At 43.2% G+C, this 16,218-nt stretch overlaps 1 protein-coding gene across 2 annotated transcripts in view; it reads left to right on the top strand.

Moving 5' to 3' along the window:
• The window catches only part of SORCS2 (sortilin related VPS10 domain containing receptor 2), a 1,226,315-nt gene that overhangs the window by 421,994 nt on the left and 788,103 nt on the right, over positions 1 to 16,218 (top strand). For both annotated transcript variants that reach the window (XM_073647901.1, XM_073647911.1), the window contains exon 2: positions 5,476 to 5,543. In XM_073647901.1, the coding sequence (XP_073504002.1) occupies positions 5,476 to 5,543 (68 nt within the window). The remainder of the gene's footprint in view (positions 1 to 5,475; positions 5,544 to 16,218) is intronic.

The following is a 16,218-nucleotide window of genomic DNA, read 5'->3' as shown; positions in this document are numbered from 1 at the left end:
TTGACCGCAGCGTTTACGCTGCGGAAAAATCCGCATCATGGGCACAGCACATGCGGATTTCAATTGGGGAACATTGCTGCCCTTCTACCATGCGTTTTTCATGCGTTTCCGCGGCGTTTCCGCAACTGCAAAAACGCCGCGGAAACGCATGAAAAACGCATCGTGTGAACTCAGCCTAAAGAATAACATCGTTTTCGATTTTATATATAAATAGTACATATAAAAGTAAGCAACTTTGTAATATATCCTATCAGGGAACTCTGCTTCTTTCTCCTCCTGGACGGATCATTCATTCTCAAAGTTAACAATTCCTGGGGAAAAATCTGTATTCTGTAATGACAGAATGTTACATTACTGAGATAGGAGATGACAGTTTGTGCTCATAAGGTTCTATGTAGAAGGGAGGAGGGAAGGGAGGAGCTTTGCCTCTAGCTCTTCCCTTCTTTTCTCTCCCCTCTACATAGAACTTTATGAGCACCAATAGTCATCTCCTATCTCAGTAATGGAATAATCTCAATTCACTGTAGACAGATTTTACCCGTGAATTGAGAATTTTGAGAATGAAAGATCAGTCCAGGAGGAGAAAGAATCAGATTTCTCTGATAAATTACAAAGTTTCTTATTTTCATATACTGCTGATTTATTTATATAAAAAATTTAAATCCCCTTTATTCTTTAAGCCCCTTGAACAGAAATTCTTGCCAAAATCATGAAAAGAGTACAGTGCAGGGGTCGTATCTTTACCATTGTTTGAAAAGATTTGGTTGAGGAATCAAGTGATATTTGCTCAGTTTCAGTGGCATAGCATGGTTGCCAGTGTCCCCTGAGTGTCCCTTTAGAAAATATTAATGTCCCATTAGAGTCTCTTATATAATTGACTCACCCAGGGGGATATATGGGGGAGACTCAGTACCCGGGCATTTACCTTCTTTGCAGGATATCACGGCAGTCGGCTACCGGGCCCGTCCTTTGGGTCACTCTTTAAAAGGGGTTTTAGTGTTTTTGTTAACAGTTTGTCTCGTGACGCCACCTGTGGTTTCTGGTAATGGTTACCAGCGCTGCTGCAGACGTCCGGGGGGTGATGGGATAGCAGCTGGGATGTTTCTGCTCCCCACAGGCGGAGCGGGCCCCCGGGGCAGGGTTGATAGAAGGGATGCAGGGCGTTGTAACGTAGGAGGGATGATGGCGCAGCGGCAATAACCGACAGATACAGTGGAGTGCAGTCATCCGAGTTTACTCACAGTTCTTTTTAGGTACCTCGGGTACACTGTACAGGTTACCGCTTCCGGCGTCGCGTTACGTTCACCAAGCAGGGGTTCAGAAGTCCCTCCGGCAATTCGAGAGTACTTATCGGGACCCCCTTTCTATATGTTCCTTTCCTCAGCCGACTTTCCACGCTGATTCTCTCCCTCCTGCCCTGCGCCTCACAAACTGAGCCCCAAGATGGCGTCCTTGGATCCTTCAGGGTCACCTGGAATTCCCTGATCCTACACGGCTACCTTTCTTGGCTACTCGGATGTGAATATGGCAACTGCACCATAAAAGTCAGAAGCCTCCGGTTTCCTAGCCGAGACTTGAAGTGACACAACTAGCCCAGCGACCAGCTCCCTTCTTGCGGCTTGGTCCCTCTGACACTTAACAGATTAGAGCGTACGGGTGGCTTCCTGCTCCTTCCGTACCCCTGGGACCTCTTCTGTTACCGGAGCCTTCCTCCTCTGCTCCCCTCCTCTTCTCTCCTCTGCTGAGCCTCATTGACTAGGCCCACTCTGGAGCAGAGCTCCTGCAGAGCACCTGCTCCACACACTTTCCTCCCCTGACTGTCTACTCCTGACTAAGATGGATCCCCCTATTTATACTCCTAACAAAATGCTCCCCTAAACTCCTTTCTCTGCCCACACCCACTACTTGGTTCTGGTTCCCCCCACTCCAGCCAGGGACAGGGCTCAGCAGAAACACAGTGCATCTTGCCCTTCCTGCCAGGCCTGGAGCAGTGTAGTGTTGGATGCAGGTGTTGGGGTCCCGGGTTGTACCCTTTCCGTACCAGAGAGTGGGGCACCACGGATTCAGTACCTCTGTGGCGACTGAACCCGCAGGGGCACCACATAATAGAGACACCTTTGTGCCACCAGCGCAAAAATATAATGTTTATACTCAATTGAAGCAACCAAGTCTTATTCTCCCCTGGTCTGGCACAGGCATCGAGTGCAGTAACATCATAGTACCGCCAGGAATAGGATGCGGACATCTATTATGGTGTAGGTGTACAGGATGGAGGGGGAGGGAACCTATGGCTCACTGCTCTACCACAGGATCCAGGTGGAGAACAGTGTTGGAGGAGGGAACTTATGGCTCCCTGCTCTACCACAGGATTCAGATGGAGAACAGTAGTGCGGGAGGGAACCTATGGCTCCCTGATCTACCACAGGATCCAGATGGATAGCAGTGGTAGGGGAGGGAACCTATGGCTCCCTGCTCTACCACAGGATCCAGATGGAGAACAGTGTGAGAGGAGGAAACCTATGGCTCCCTGCTCTACCACAGGATCCAGATGTATAACAGTGGTGTGGGAGGGAACCTATGGCTCGCTGCTCTTCTACAGAATCCAGATGGATAACAGTGATGTGGGAGGGAACCTATGGCTCCCTGCTCTACCACCGGATCCAGATAGATAACAGTGGTGTGGGAGGGAACCTATGGCTCCCTGCTCTTCTACAGAATCCAGATGGATAACAGTGGTGTGGGAGGGAACCTATGGCTCCATGCTCTACCACAGGATCCAGATGGATAACAGTGGTGTGGGAGGGAACCTATGGCTCCCTGTTCTTCTACAGAATCCAGATGGATAACAGTGGTGTCGGAGGGAACCTATGGCTCCCTGCTCTTCTACAGAATCCAGATGGAGAACAGTGGTGAAGGAGGGTACCTATGACTCCTTGCTCTGCCACAAGATCCAGATGGAGAAAAGTGGTGAGGGAAGGAACCTATGGCTCCCTGCTCTACCACAGGATCCAGATGGAGAACAGTGGTAGGGGAGGGAATCTATGGCTCCCTTCTCTACCACAGGATCCAGATGGAGAGCAGTGGTGGGGGAGGGAACCTATGGCTCCTTGCTCTACCACAGGATCCAGATAGAGAACAGTAGTGGGGAAGGGAACCTATGGCTCACTACTCTACCGCAGGATCCAGATGGAGAACAGTAGTGGGGGAGGGAACCTATGGCTCCCTGCTCTACCACAGGATCCAGATGTATAACAGTGGTGTGGGAGGGAACCTATGGCTCGCTGCTCTTCTACAGAATCCAGATGGATAACAGTGATGTGGGAGGAAACCTATGGCTCCCTGCTCTACCACCGGATCCAGATAGATAACAGTGGTGTGGGAGGGAACCTATGGCTCCCTGCTCTTCTACAGAATCCAGATGGATAACAGTGGTGTGGGAGGGAACCTATGGCTCCATGCTCTACCACAGGATCCAGATGGATAACAGTGGTGTGGGAGGGAACCTATGGCTCCCTGCTCTTCTACAGAATCCAGATGGATAACAGTGGTGTCGGAGGGAACCTATGGCTCCCTGCTCTTCTACAGAATCCAGATGGAGAACAGTGGTGAAGGAGGGTACCTATGACTCCTTGCTCTGCCACAAGATCCAGATGGAGAACAGTGGTGAGGGAAGGAACCTATGGCTCCCTGCTCTACCACAGGATCCAGATGGAGAACAGTGGTAGGGGAGGGAATCTATGGCTCCCTTCTCTACCACAGGATCCAGATGGAGAGCAGTGGTGGGGGAGGGAACCTATGGCTCCTTGCTCTACCGCAGGATCCAGATGGAGAACAGTAGTGGGGGAGGGAACCTATGGCTCCCTGCTCTACCACAGGATCCAAGTGCATCGCTGATATGTTAGCACCAAAACAGTTCAAAGTGGCGCGAAGTCTAAGGCATGCATGACTTCTTAGGGGTGCAAAATTTCTAAATAGATTAAAATAAGAATACACTGCTGTATTTTGAAGTATTGCACCCCTAAGAATTTTGCACCCGATGCAACTGCCATTATGGCCTCTACAAAGCTATGCCATCGCCCAGTCTCCACTGCTGACCAGGGAGTGTTGGCTGTCAAAGACTGGTGAAAAGGAAGGGGAGACCTTCTGTGCACACACAGAAGACTAGATTTTTTTCCCCTCTAGATTGGCATTATAGCAGTCCCAGAAAAAGTTCTGGTTCTCAGGCCGAGCTCTGGACAGCAGACTTCCCAACCTTTTGTTAATTTTTATTTTACAAATTCAACATTATTCATATTCATCTATGGTTCACTGACCCCTGCATAAAGCCATTGGCAGCTGCAGATATTATCATAGCACTATGGATTTTTTGCGCCTCGGTCAGAACCTGATGACAGGCTGTCAACACCAGACTAAGGAGAATTTCAGCGGTTATTGCTTCGTGGGTCAGGATTATATATCAAGCACTTGTAATATTGAAGCGTTGTTTGCATTGCAAAAATTTCATGAACAATTGGCAACTTTCATGCTAAACTTTTCGGCTTTGCTTCAACTTCTGGTCCACCAGAAAAATATTCGGAGGTCCCATCCTTGATCTATACAGAATATGTACACATCTACTTAGAATTTCCATTGTACACACAGAACATGTCTGTAAGAACTAAGAGATAAAGTGTGAATTACCCCATAAGAAAACTACTCAGTTCCGAGCGATCACTCCACAGTCACTTCCACATGTGGGTTGTCTTCTGCTAGACCTTTGGGTGCTATTATAGTCTCAGGGCCTGGGTCCACATGGTCTATCATCTCTCTGGGGGTCACCCTGATATATTTTGGAGACTTCTGATTTAATGCATTTACATGACATTAGAGATGAACGAAATTTGTACTAAAACTTTAGGAATTCGTTGAACGCTGCAAATTACCCCCCAAAAATGTCAATTCGATTTGCTGTTTTACACATTGCCAAAGATTGCATCAACCAGACAAGGATCACATGACCTGGGATGGGCTTCCCCATAATACCGTGCAGCTATCACATCACGTGATATAGCACATCTAATCAGGACATACTATCATAGCCTGTATAAAAGACGTGGCAGGGAATGCAGCTACCATTTTGTGGTGAATCTGGATAGAGAGATAATGTCACATCTCATAGCTTAGCCATAAATAAAGGGAGATAAATCTATAAAACACTGTACAGATAGTGTGTGACAGCACAGCAGTGGAGAAGATTAGTGAATGAGGAAAAAAGAATAATGTCATATGTGTTTATCAGGTCAATTGAGGGTTTTGCAGTACTTTCGTATCAATTTGTCGCAAATCGAATTTCCTAGAAAAATTTGACAAATCTAGCGAATGCGAATTTCAAAATATTCACTTATCTGACATGACACACAACCATGACAGTTCTTGTTGTCCACCCTGCTGGTCCTTAATAATTCTGCTGTACTAATATCTGTGTCTCTTCTACAGGTCATCCTCATACTGACCAAGTACTATCATGCCGACACTGGGAAGGTCCTGGAGAGCTCGTTATGGAGGTAGGCCATGTTATAAGATCTTCCTTGTGGAGCTTGCTGCATGAGTCAAACATACTTTAAATTCTGCAAATGGTAGAATGTTATATTGTGGAGAGGAACGCTTTTAGAAATTTCTGAATTTTGAAGAATTTGGAGTTTTCGAACATCATGTGTTGGGAGAGAAATTAGAGTGATTACATTTTCATTTTTTTAATAATTTTGTCCTGCATGGATAGTTATGCAATTTTGAAAATCATTTTTTTTTAGAGAATTTGTCTTCATTCCTGTATAAAAAATTGCATGTAAGCGGCTTGCATCATTTGCCTGCCTTTAGATGCATTGATATCAGAAGGTACTGATTTGGAGTACAGATGATGGCAGTGAGAGGTCAGCACTTTTCTCCTCCTCTGAATGTTGTACTTATCAGAATAATCTCCTGCAGCAGCTCTTCCCCAGAGTTAGTGATACACAGAGGCAGGGCTGACCCATCACTGTCATCATCTGTACTCCAAATCAGTACCTTTTTATATTAGTGCAGCTGAAGGCAGGGAAATCGACCGGGGGAAAATCAGAGGCCTGGAAGCCCCTTAATGCATTTTTTTACAGGAATGAAGTATAATCCCCTAATGAAATTATTTACAAAGTTTCATTACATTTTATGCTGGAAAATATTATTAAAAACAAGTTTAGTTACTTTTTCATATGAGAGCAGTTATGATACATATGGAAATAAAAGTATGACATCGCATATTGTAATTCTTTGGTATCAGCTGTGATGGCTTGTAATGGACATTGGTACTTGGCTTTTCGACTGCAGTGTTTGACCAGTAATGTCCACTTTGGTCTGTCATATTGTTCTGTGCCAGGATGACGTTTCAGGATGATATACATTGATTATATATAATGCACAAGTGGCCCCTGTGCAAGAATAATATATACTGTAGGTCCTTTATAGTCCACTTGCTCATCATAATGCACAATTCCACCTCTTTCGGAGGTAGAAGTGGCCTCTGACCTCTTGGCCACTGTGCGATAAATGGAATGTCCACCCCTGGATTGCACTGTACAAAATGTCTACATTTTTATTTTTTATATATGTGCCTATAGCAGAAGGCCTTGTGCCCATGGCGGTACATACATACAAGTTGTTGGAGCTGTAATAGGAGGATGTCCATAGACTTCAATGGGGCTCTTTACAGCTCCTTGGCTCAGGAGGCATCCAGATATTTATAACATGGTCCATTGGACACATTTCTTTTAGAGCACTATAGCCTTATAATAAAATGCTGCTCAAAGATCCATAGAGTGCACCATGGATGGTCAATGGTTTCTCAGTAAGGAGGCTGTGCACATGCAATCTAAGACAGTAGTAGTGTATGTAGTTGTCTTAAAGGAGTTTTCCCAAAATCACAAGTTATCTGAAATAGGGGATAACTTGCTGATCTCTTGGGGTCCAACTAAATGGTCTCACACCTATAGCAAGAATGGATTCCGGAAGCCCCAAAAATGAGAATGGCGCAGAGGCTGGCATGCTTTATTTCCTTTCATTGTCTATGGGACTGCTAGATATGGGTTAGTGTCACTCTCTGGCAGTGTCGTAGACAATGAATGGAACATGCGCACCTCTACTCCATTCAAGATGATGCTCCGGAGCTTCATTCTTGGGATTGCTTTGAGTCCCATCTGTCTCACCCCCAGTGACCCGCAAATTATCTCCTATCCTATGGATAGGGGATAACTCATGATTTTAGATAACACCTAAAAAAGGGGTTGTCTACTGGAAAAACCCTTATTGACCTTCCAGACGGGCGCCATTCCAGAGGTGTCGGTGCTGTGTCTCCTGGCTGCAGCCTTTCAGTATTCTGTCATTGGAGATGTCCCCTGAAATGGAATACTGAAGGTTGCAACCACTCAATGACTGTAGATTAGCTGCAGCGGTCATGAGGCGACTGGGAGACCCAGCGCCAATATCACTGGGAAGGCGTCAGTCTGGACGGCATGTGTTTATTGAGCACTTCAATTCTTAAAGAGGACTTGTCAGATCTCCTGATGTGTCTGTTTAGTAAATACCAGTGTTCCTCAAGGACAAGATCACAATTCTGGAACATGTTTTCTTAGAACTCTACAATGTCCTGCACTGCTGTTATTCCTCCTGCAAATACATGAATACATTGAAAACTGGGTGTTTCCAATCTCCTTGTGTTCCAGCATATTATGACTTAGTGGCAGGCCCCGATAACATGGGAAATGGTAAGGCTATGTTTACGCAGAGTTTTTCGAAGACTTTTTTTTTTGTTTTGATCGCCTGGAAAACTCTTCCTACTATGGGAAATCCACTTTGCAGTACATATGAGGAGTTTTTGGAGCTTTTATTTTTTTTTCTGAAGAGGTTTGGAAAAACAATAAGCGCCTGTCACTTCTTTGAAGAGGATCCTGTTGGAATTTTAAAACTAGGCACAGTCCAATGAAAAGGCTGAAGAAAAACTCCAAAGGAGAAGAAAAACTTCTCCAAAAATTCCTAAAAAAAGAAGTGTTTCCTGAAGTGGTTTCTGCTTTAAAAACTAGTTGGATTTGTCTCTCAAAAAAAACTCTGTGTGAACATGGTCCAAAACCCAATTGTCAATGTCCAACAGAGGAACAGCAATAACAGGGTTCTAGGAGAAGACGATACAGAATTGTTATTTTTTTGGATAACTAATTAGTGTTCCCTAAGACGGACAAGTCAGGAGGACAGTTCATGGATCCTATTTATAGGGACTTCCACCTATAGTAACCTATGGAATTATTTAGATCTCAGTGAGCTCATCAAGCTTTTTTCTTTCCCATTATGAGTATTTTCCTTCCTGCAGAATATTAATAGCAGATGTATTGATCCGTGCACAGATCTCCCCGGGATGTGCCATGTGCGGAGCTTATGGGGCAGATCGTAGCAGGAGATATCGGCGTGCTGGGAGCGCGGACCCTCTGATCCCGATAACCCAGCCATTTCATCTCCATGTGATCCGGCCGCTCTGTTGACTCATGCCTGCAATGATTTTCATATGTGTGGATAATTACGGCAACAGCGAACACATGTTTTACACAAATGGAATTCATCGCTGTGCTATCAATGTGCGACTGGAGATTAGTACATTAAAAGGCTTCTCTCAGTGCTCCGCTTTCTGGATGATTTTACTTTATAAAAGTGATATGAGAAAGGCTGAGAATGGAGACGTTTCTGCATCTTCCATCTGTACCGTATGTGAGCAGCTAAAAATGTATATTAGAGCATGAGACTGTATATGCCCGCAGAATACCGCCGTACGGTGCCCTTTGTATGACATTGGCAAATGTTGACACATGACATTGAAAATGTTCTCTTTAAGTACACAGCTGGTATTATGTGTCCAGGACAGAAGACAAGAAAATGAAACATAAAGTAATATAATGTTACCATCCCGCCATATGGTGTGAATGTAATACTGCTGATATAGCGCTCACATAATACACCCAGATTGTGCTCATGTAAAGGTTTCAAATAATTCTCCTTTAAAGGAGCATTTCTTCTGGTGACAGGTTCCCTTTAAATTCCATTTCAGCAGAATGTCTGTGTCTGCCTCTATCTCCCCCTTTCACTGCTCTTTCTTTAGAACTTTATGAGCACCAACTGTCATCTATCAATAGTTGATAGTAGATATTAGATACAGTGGCTTGCGAAAATATTCACCCCATGGCATTTTTCGAGTTTAGCTACCTCACAACCTGGAATTTCAGTTTTTTTTAAGGTTTGCATCAGTTCATGTAAGGACCATATCTACAACTGTAAACAATTGTTTTTCTTATTATTGTGAAAAAAACAACAAATAGGACAAAATAACTGAAAACATTGCTTTGGATAAGTCTCTATGAGCTTTCCACATTTTGCCACTGGGATTTTTGCCCATTCTTCAAGGTAAAATTGCTCCAGTTCCTTCAAGTTAGTTGGTTTCCTCTGGTGAACAGCAATCTTCATGTCTGACCACAGATTCTCAATTGGATTAAGGTCTGGGCTTTGACTAACACAACGCTGACTTTTACTTCTCAGCAACTTTGTCCCTCACTTGTTTGGAGATCTCCTTGGTCTTCATGGTGTTTAGTTAGTGGTGCTTTTTGCCTAATGGTGTTGCAGCCTCTGTGGCTTTTCAGAAAAGGTAAAGTGTATACAGTATACTGACAGACTATGTGACACTTAGATAGAAGGATAGATAGATAAATAGTTAGATAGATAACAGATAGATATGATATGTATAATAGTAAAACAAATAGACAGAAATACAGCAGATATTAGTTTTCCCTTTATTTATACTGATTTTATCTGAAGCTGACTTTCTTTGAATCTCTAATTTATGAATATTTAATGATCTTTGCTAAAGGAGTCTCTTGAGCTCTTTACTTAAATATTTAATTTAATAAAACTATTAATATTGACCTTTCCGTGGTCTCTCAAACTTCTGTAATAACATCCGGAAAAAGAGATAATTTAACACCGTTATTACTTCTGTAGGTAATCTCCAGGACGCTGTTTAGAAACATCCGCAGATTGTTCCTCATTGACTCCTACCGGTTATATTTTCGCCAGACCTGATCTGTTATTGTTTGTTGCATTTCCATTCAAATTACAACATGGATTATCACTGTTATTCTTAAAGGGGATGTCCACCATTTCACATTGTCTTAAAACCAGGCACAGAGGATAGTGATGAGGAGGGATAACACATTTTGGGGAGGAATGTTAATAAGCTATCGATGACCATTAATCTTCCTCTATGATGGCATATTTTACAGGTACCAAAAAACCTCTCTGAAAGGTCACACTCTTTCAGAAGACCACCCTTAATCTAGGCCATATAATTTGCTATGATGGATTTACCATTCTCTCATATTCTTTGTCAAATTGGTTACTTAGAATTATGAAAATATCAATTTATAGACCTGTAAAAACAGAAGGAAACAAATTGTTCCTTTGGACAATTACTTTTTCTAAAGGATCCTCCCCAAAAAGCTGATTAAGAAGTTACAGCTCCCTTTTGTGATTGAGCCTGGCAGCAAGTGATTACCTGCCGTGCAGTGCCCCCAGAGGTGAAATTAGGCATTACACACTTTCTATTGAAGTCACTGGTTTGTCTGTATAATCTATCAACTTGTCTTGGGGTTCTAAATTAGAGACAATCAGTGGCATATTGCCAATGACAGAAGGCCATGTGACCATTATAGGGCTCGTGAGCAGCGGGAGCCGAATGCTGAATGTCCCTATCCCTAGCTGGTGTCCTCTCAATTCTACCGACACCTCACCCTGTACATAATGTGCAATCCCATATGTACAATATGTACAGGGTGAGGTGGCGTTTGGAGACACAATGGTCAGTGGGTGCTCTTGTCTGCTGGACTGGCTGTCTTTAGAAAGGTCGCATGGGCCAGGGCTCATTCCAATGAATGCCCGTACGCCTTCCCCGTGGACAGAACACTACTCAGACAACACAGAATGAGGGTACCAAACTCCAGTAAGACTTTATTGGGTCACCAACAGTTATTAGCATATAGTACATACCCAGCAAGGACACAGGATGGCACAAGAGACAGTCTCACCCTTCTGCTGGCTCACCAGGGATTAGCGACTTCGGGCATCAAGGGCCAACTACCCCAACCAGCAGTACCCCGCTTTTAGCGGGCACCCATTGAGAAGAGGTAGCGGTAGCAAGCTTAGGAAGCTAACCGAGCACAGTGAGGTATGTGGTAAGGTGACTGGATTATCCCAATGTAGGTTCTCCAAACGAATTTGTTGGCTCAGTGTTGGGCAGTGAAGCTATTCTGTAATCCCCCAGCTGGAACCACGGTCCCTAGGCTGAAGTCCTGTAGAATCACACTGGTGACTGTAGCAGGACCCTTTTTATATCTCTCAGCTCCCATTTCAAGGCATAGTGTCCCATAGGATTGGGGGAGATAATCATGGTTGTTTCTTCATTGTTCGCTAGTTCACTTAGACTGCATAATTGTCCCCCAAATGATGCAGACTAGCACACCACAGGGGCTGATGTAATCCATAATCAGCAGGCATTCCACCAATTAGCATGCAAAAAGGGGCACTGGACAGTCTCACGTGAAACAATGGCTCATGTCCCTTGACTTATTGAACAAAGAAATAATACATCTGGCATAATTAAGAATAGTTCACCCCCGCACCATATTTTCCTCATTGACGCTGAGTCGTCACAGGGGGTACTTATAATAAATTTTCTCTCTGTAATGACTGAGCTGTTTATTCTAACAGCATAGAAATGTATATATTTTGGAGACATATCTAATAAAAGTTTCCACATCTCATCATCCTGCTGGCGCTGCACATCTCTTATTCTGGGAATATAATTAAGTTCTATTATTAGATAAATAAAAGATAAAACGTCATATTCGCGGCCGCCTTGTACTCCTGGAGCCCGGCCATGTACTGAAAGAACTCTCATTATGCCGAGGTACAATGGCCAGTCAATATTGGATTACTTTTGGCAACAAGACTACGGCATGGAGGTGTTTTAACACATTTAATTACTTTAGTCTCATAATAAAAAGTACTTAAAGTTACATTGCGGGTTTCACCATTAAATCTGACACCAGACACTTTCTAAAATTAAAATATTGCATGAAGGCTTTCACGGAGAGAACGCACAAAAACTCATAGTTTTAATTTAATTTCTCCAAAGAGCTGGTTAATTTAAGGATGTTGCTGTGCGCCTGACATACCGTGCAGGAAATTCACAGATATCCAACCTGCGTAACGTCTAATTGCAGTTTAAACCAATTAGGCTGCATGTAGTTTTGTCATGTAAATTAGTTTGCCAGGCTTTTCCCTTTCTTTATCACTGCTTTGCGCCTCTTTGTAACACTCATTCAATAACATTTTGCTTGTTTAAGTTTTTTTTTATGCAAAAAAGATTGATTCTAGGTGGAAACCATCAGCAAGTAGTCTAGCTACTGCTGAAAGGTTCAATAAGAGGATTTTGACTCGGCAAAAAGTAATCCATATGAACCAAGCCGATCCACAGATCTTTCATATACACTTTTATGAACTCAAGAATTGAATAAAAACCTATATAGAAATATGCAAGGCTCAATATCAATAAAAAATATATATTCTTTATTAAATTACATACAGTAATTATTAAAAACAATAATAAATGTAGATAGAATTTAAAATACTAAACATAGTGTGGCACCTAGACTTGCTTGGCTCTCACAGAGGCAGACACAGGAAACACGTCTTGGGTTAACTTTCTGTGGGTTTATTAATATACCGCAGAAACCTCAGCAGGGTTCCACAAAATAAAACACGTCTGTGAGGGGCTCAGGGTGGTAGTTGTGGCGAGGGGCTGCTGTGTTCCCATACCCTGGCTCCCTGACAAAGACAAATGTCCCAATACTCCTGTGCTGTGTGTGTGGTGTGTAACACTCACGTTTCGGTCACAGGTCTCTACTGTCTTCGGTTCTTCTACCTCAGGAACTGCCGCATACATATTTAGGGATTTCCACTCCGTTTTATAAAAAAGAACTTTACTTGAACGTTTAAATTCAACTTCATACAGCATGCAGCATTGATCACATACTTTTCCAGGGTTACCGTCCATTGCACTGCACGTAGTGATGTTTACTGTCCGTTTGTCCTGAGCTGTCCCTTCCATAGTCGACCTTTTTGGCCTATGAGACACTCACAGTTCTAAGAGTCCCGTACTGCCTTCTCTGTACTATTCCGTGCCCAACTTCCCCTTCTGGAAAGGTTTTTGAGACAAGCTTCTCTCCTGGCTCCTGTGAACCGTAGGCCCCGGACGTTAATGGAAAGTCTGTTTCAGAGTATCTGACCGACGTTCCTCTGCTGCTGGATAGGCCATGCTAATGGTGCCCCCTGAACCTCCAACTACTGCTCTGTCACATCTCTTTCACTCTCCAACTCCCACTAGAACTGCCTGCAATCAGGAAGTCCTTTAGTTGTACACTGAACCTGCTCCTCCCACACTGGAGCAGCTCCTTAACCCCTTAACTCTTTCCTAACTTATAACTGCATACTCTCTATGCTATAGTGCCCACCTCTGCACTACCCTTCTACTAATATACTACTCTACCTGCACTTTAACCTATACTGACCCTGTAAGTAACCCATCAGACATTAGGTCATATACATGCTCATATATAAACATAGAGTAAGACATTATGTGCACATAGAGGGAAGAGGCGCATGACCGTCCTTGGCATCCTCTTACACATGCTCTCCGGGATAATAAAAAACAAAAAGATATAGTATAGTACAGTCCATAGGTTAGGGGGGGTTTCGCCCACTCCAAGTAGCACAATGAAGTTTCACCAAACAAAAGTCCTTCTATGGAGCTCTCTGGCTTCCATGCACAGTCTGGAGACTTCCTTCTCCAGACTGCACCAGAGAAAAAAAAACAGTGACTGAGCATTTAACTTGCCCAGCCACACCCTGAGGTGGAGATATGGTGAATGACCTCCCTCCCTTCTCGATGTCATTCACAAAAAACACTCCCTTTTAAAATGGTAGTTTAACCCCCAATACATAACATGCTGGAGGAAATTTGTAGCTTGTAGCCGCAGTGAAACACATCTCCCCTCAAATATGTCACCAGTGACTCTGTCACAATAGGTAGGAAATGATAGCAGGCTCCCGGGTATAAATGCCACAATTTAATTAAGGGTTTAATTATATATGTAATTTCAGCATTGAAGACGGATACTCAAAAAATACAAAACGAACCCGAGGTATGTTTCGCATTAAGCTTCATCAGGGAGTGCGACGCAAAACATTCTTCGGGTACTTTTAAAGTGTATTTTATACCACTGTGCATCATCATAATTATGTGAATCCTTATCATCCTCCCTTTACTTATTTCTATTATTTCTCTTTAGGGTTTTATTTGGCACATATTGATTATTTTGGGCTTGTATTTTTTGAGTATCATTTCCCGTTAGGTAGCTCGACTCAAGTCATCTTCTTTGGCCCGGTCTCCAGTGTGGCTTTCACTGGGCCATTTTTGCCATCTTTTGTCATCCATTTGGAGCCTCATTTGCTTACTAGGCTATGACATCACATGTCACATGTCATGATGTCACATGAAGTGCATCGTGCGATGTCATGCTTAGCCAGGTGAGAGAGATGCTTGGTGCCAAAATATGCCATAGATGCCAAGGTCCCTGAAGACACTGAAGACAGTCCAGAGAAGATGACAGGTGATCGGACTGAAGAAGACACTGAGTGGAACATGAGTGGAGTGGGGCTGCACGACAGGACAGGTGAGGACAAAGGGAGTATTTTTCTTCTTCTTTTTTTACTTTTTTAACCCCTTCTCAGGCCTTTATAATGCAGCAAATTGGCAACTGGCCAGTCGGCATTTTGCTTGATCACCTGAAGTGAGTCGAAAAAATTAGGATTTAGAAAATATTTTGGGTCAAATTCACTTCACCTCAAATCAATTCTCTGATGTCTATGAAATAGAGGCAGATCATGAAAAGAATAGATCAATTATCAGCAACTTGTTGATTGTTTCCACCTTACAATGCATATACTGTGAACACAAAGGCCCCGATTCATCATATCTGCCGGTTTTTTAAGTCACTTTCCTTTTCTGTCTTGTGGTATTTGTTGCTGCTTTTTGGCACCAAAGTGATCAAAGTGGCGAATGTGGTTCATAAATTTGGTGCAAAGTTAAAAAAGGGTTTTCTTCCTGTCTTGAACTTGATGAATCAGGCTTAAATTGCTATATTCCACCAACAAATCTGAAAAAAACAGGCAAGCACATGTCAAATAAGAAAATTGAAAAAAGACACAAAAAATAATCAATTGCATGAAAAGAAAAAAAAAATTTACAAAAAAACAACTAGACAAAAAACAGGCACAAATGTTGTGATCAAACAGGACCATAGGTTATTCGTTTTAGACAATGTCATGCCCTCAAAGTTTTAAATAGGGAGAGAAACTTAAAAAAGTGTTGATCACTTCAACCACCCTTATATCCACTTGAATCTGTGGGGTGCTCAAAATCACAAATTCTGGCTTATCACAGACAACCCCTTTTAATCAGAGAGCTGATGCAGCAATCACTGAGATTTAAGGAGGTGGAGATGTTGTCCATGTTCCCCCTTGAAGACATGTATGTTGTTGCAATGTGTTCGTTTGAATGATTAATAATTATAATTTGTATGATTATAATCTGTATAGATAGGTCGTGTTCCTCCCAGCAGCAGGAAGTTAATAGGGATAGTTAGAGCTAACAGTTGAGACTTGGGGCTAGGTACTGAGACAGTGGAGAGTTTCAATTCAGAACGTCAGAAATGGAGGAGCCTGCAGTAGTAGTGGCTGAGTATCAGAACCGCATGGAGTGGGTGTCCTTGTGACAAGAGGGAGACAAAGGTGCTAGATAGCAAGACCCTGTAGAGAAGAGGCACCAGGAAGAAAAGTGAGCAGCAGTCTGCAGTCGGAACAGAAATAGTGAGAAAGTGAAGGAAGAAGTATCGGGGCCTGGGGCAGGAAGCCTAGCGTGACAGTACGGCGTTTTATGCCAGAAAGGTAACAGAACGAAAAGGGAAAGTGAAGCGAGAGGAAGAGAAAATGCCCCTTGTGGTAATCAAGAGGAGTCAGTAGGAAAGGAAGCTGAGTAGCCGCCATATTGGCACAGAA

This window comes from Phyllobates terribilis, unplaced genomic scaffold (genome assembly GCF_046119375.1).
Source record: "Phyllobates terribilis strain yellow unplaced genomic scaffold, ASM4611937v1 Scaffold_1__5_contigs__length_1240528914, whole genome shotgun sequence".
NCBI lineage: Eukaryota > Metazoa > Chordata > Amphibia > Anura > Dendrobatidae > Phyllobates > Phyllobates terribilis.
The sequence above is the reverse complement of the archived record's forward strand: the minus strand, read 5'-3'. Positions and strand labels throughout refer to the sequence as shown.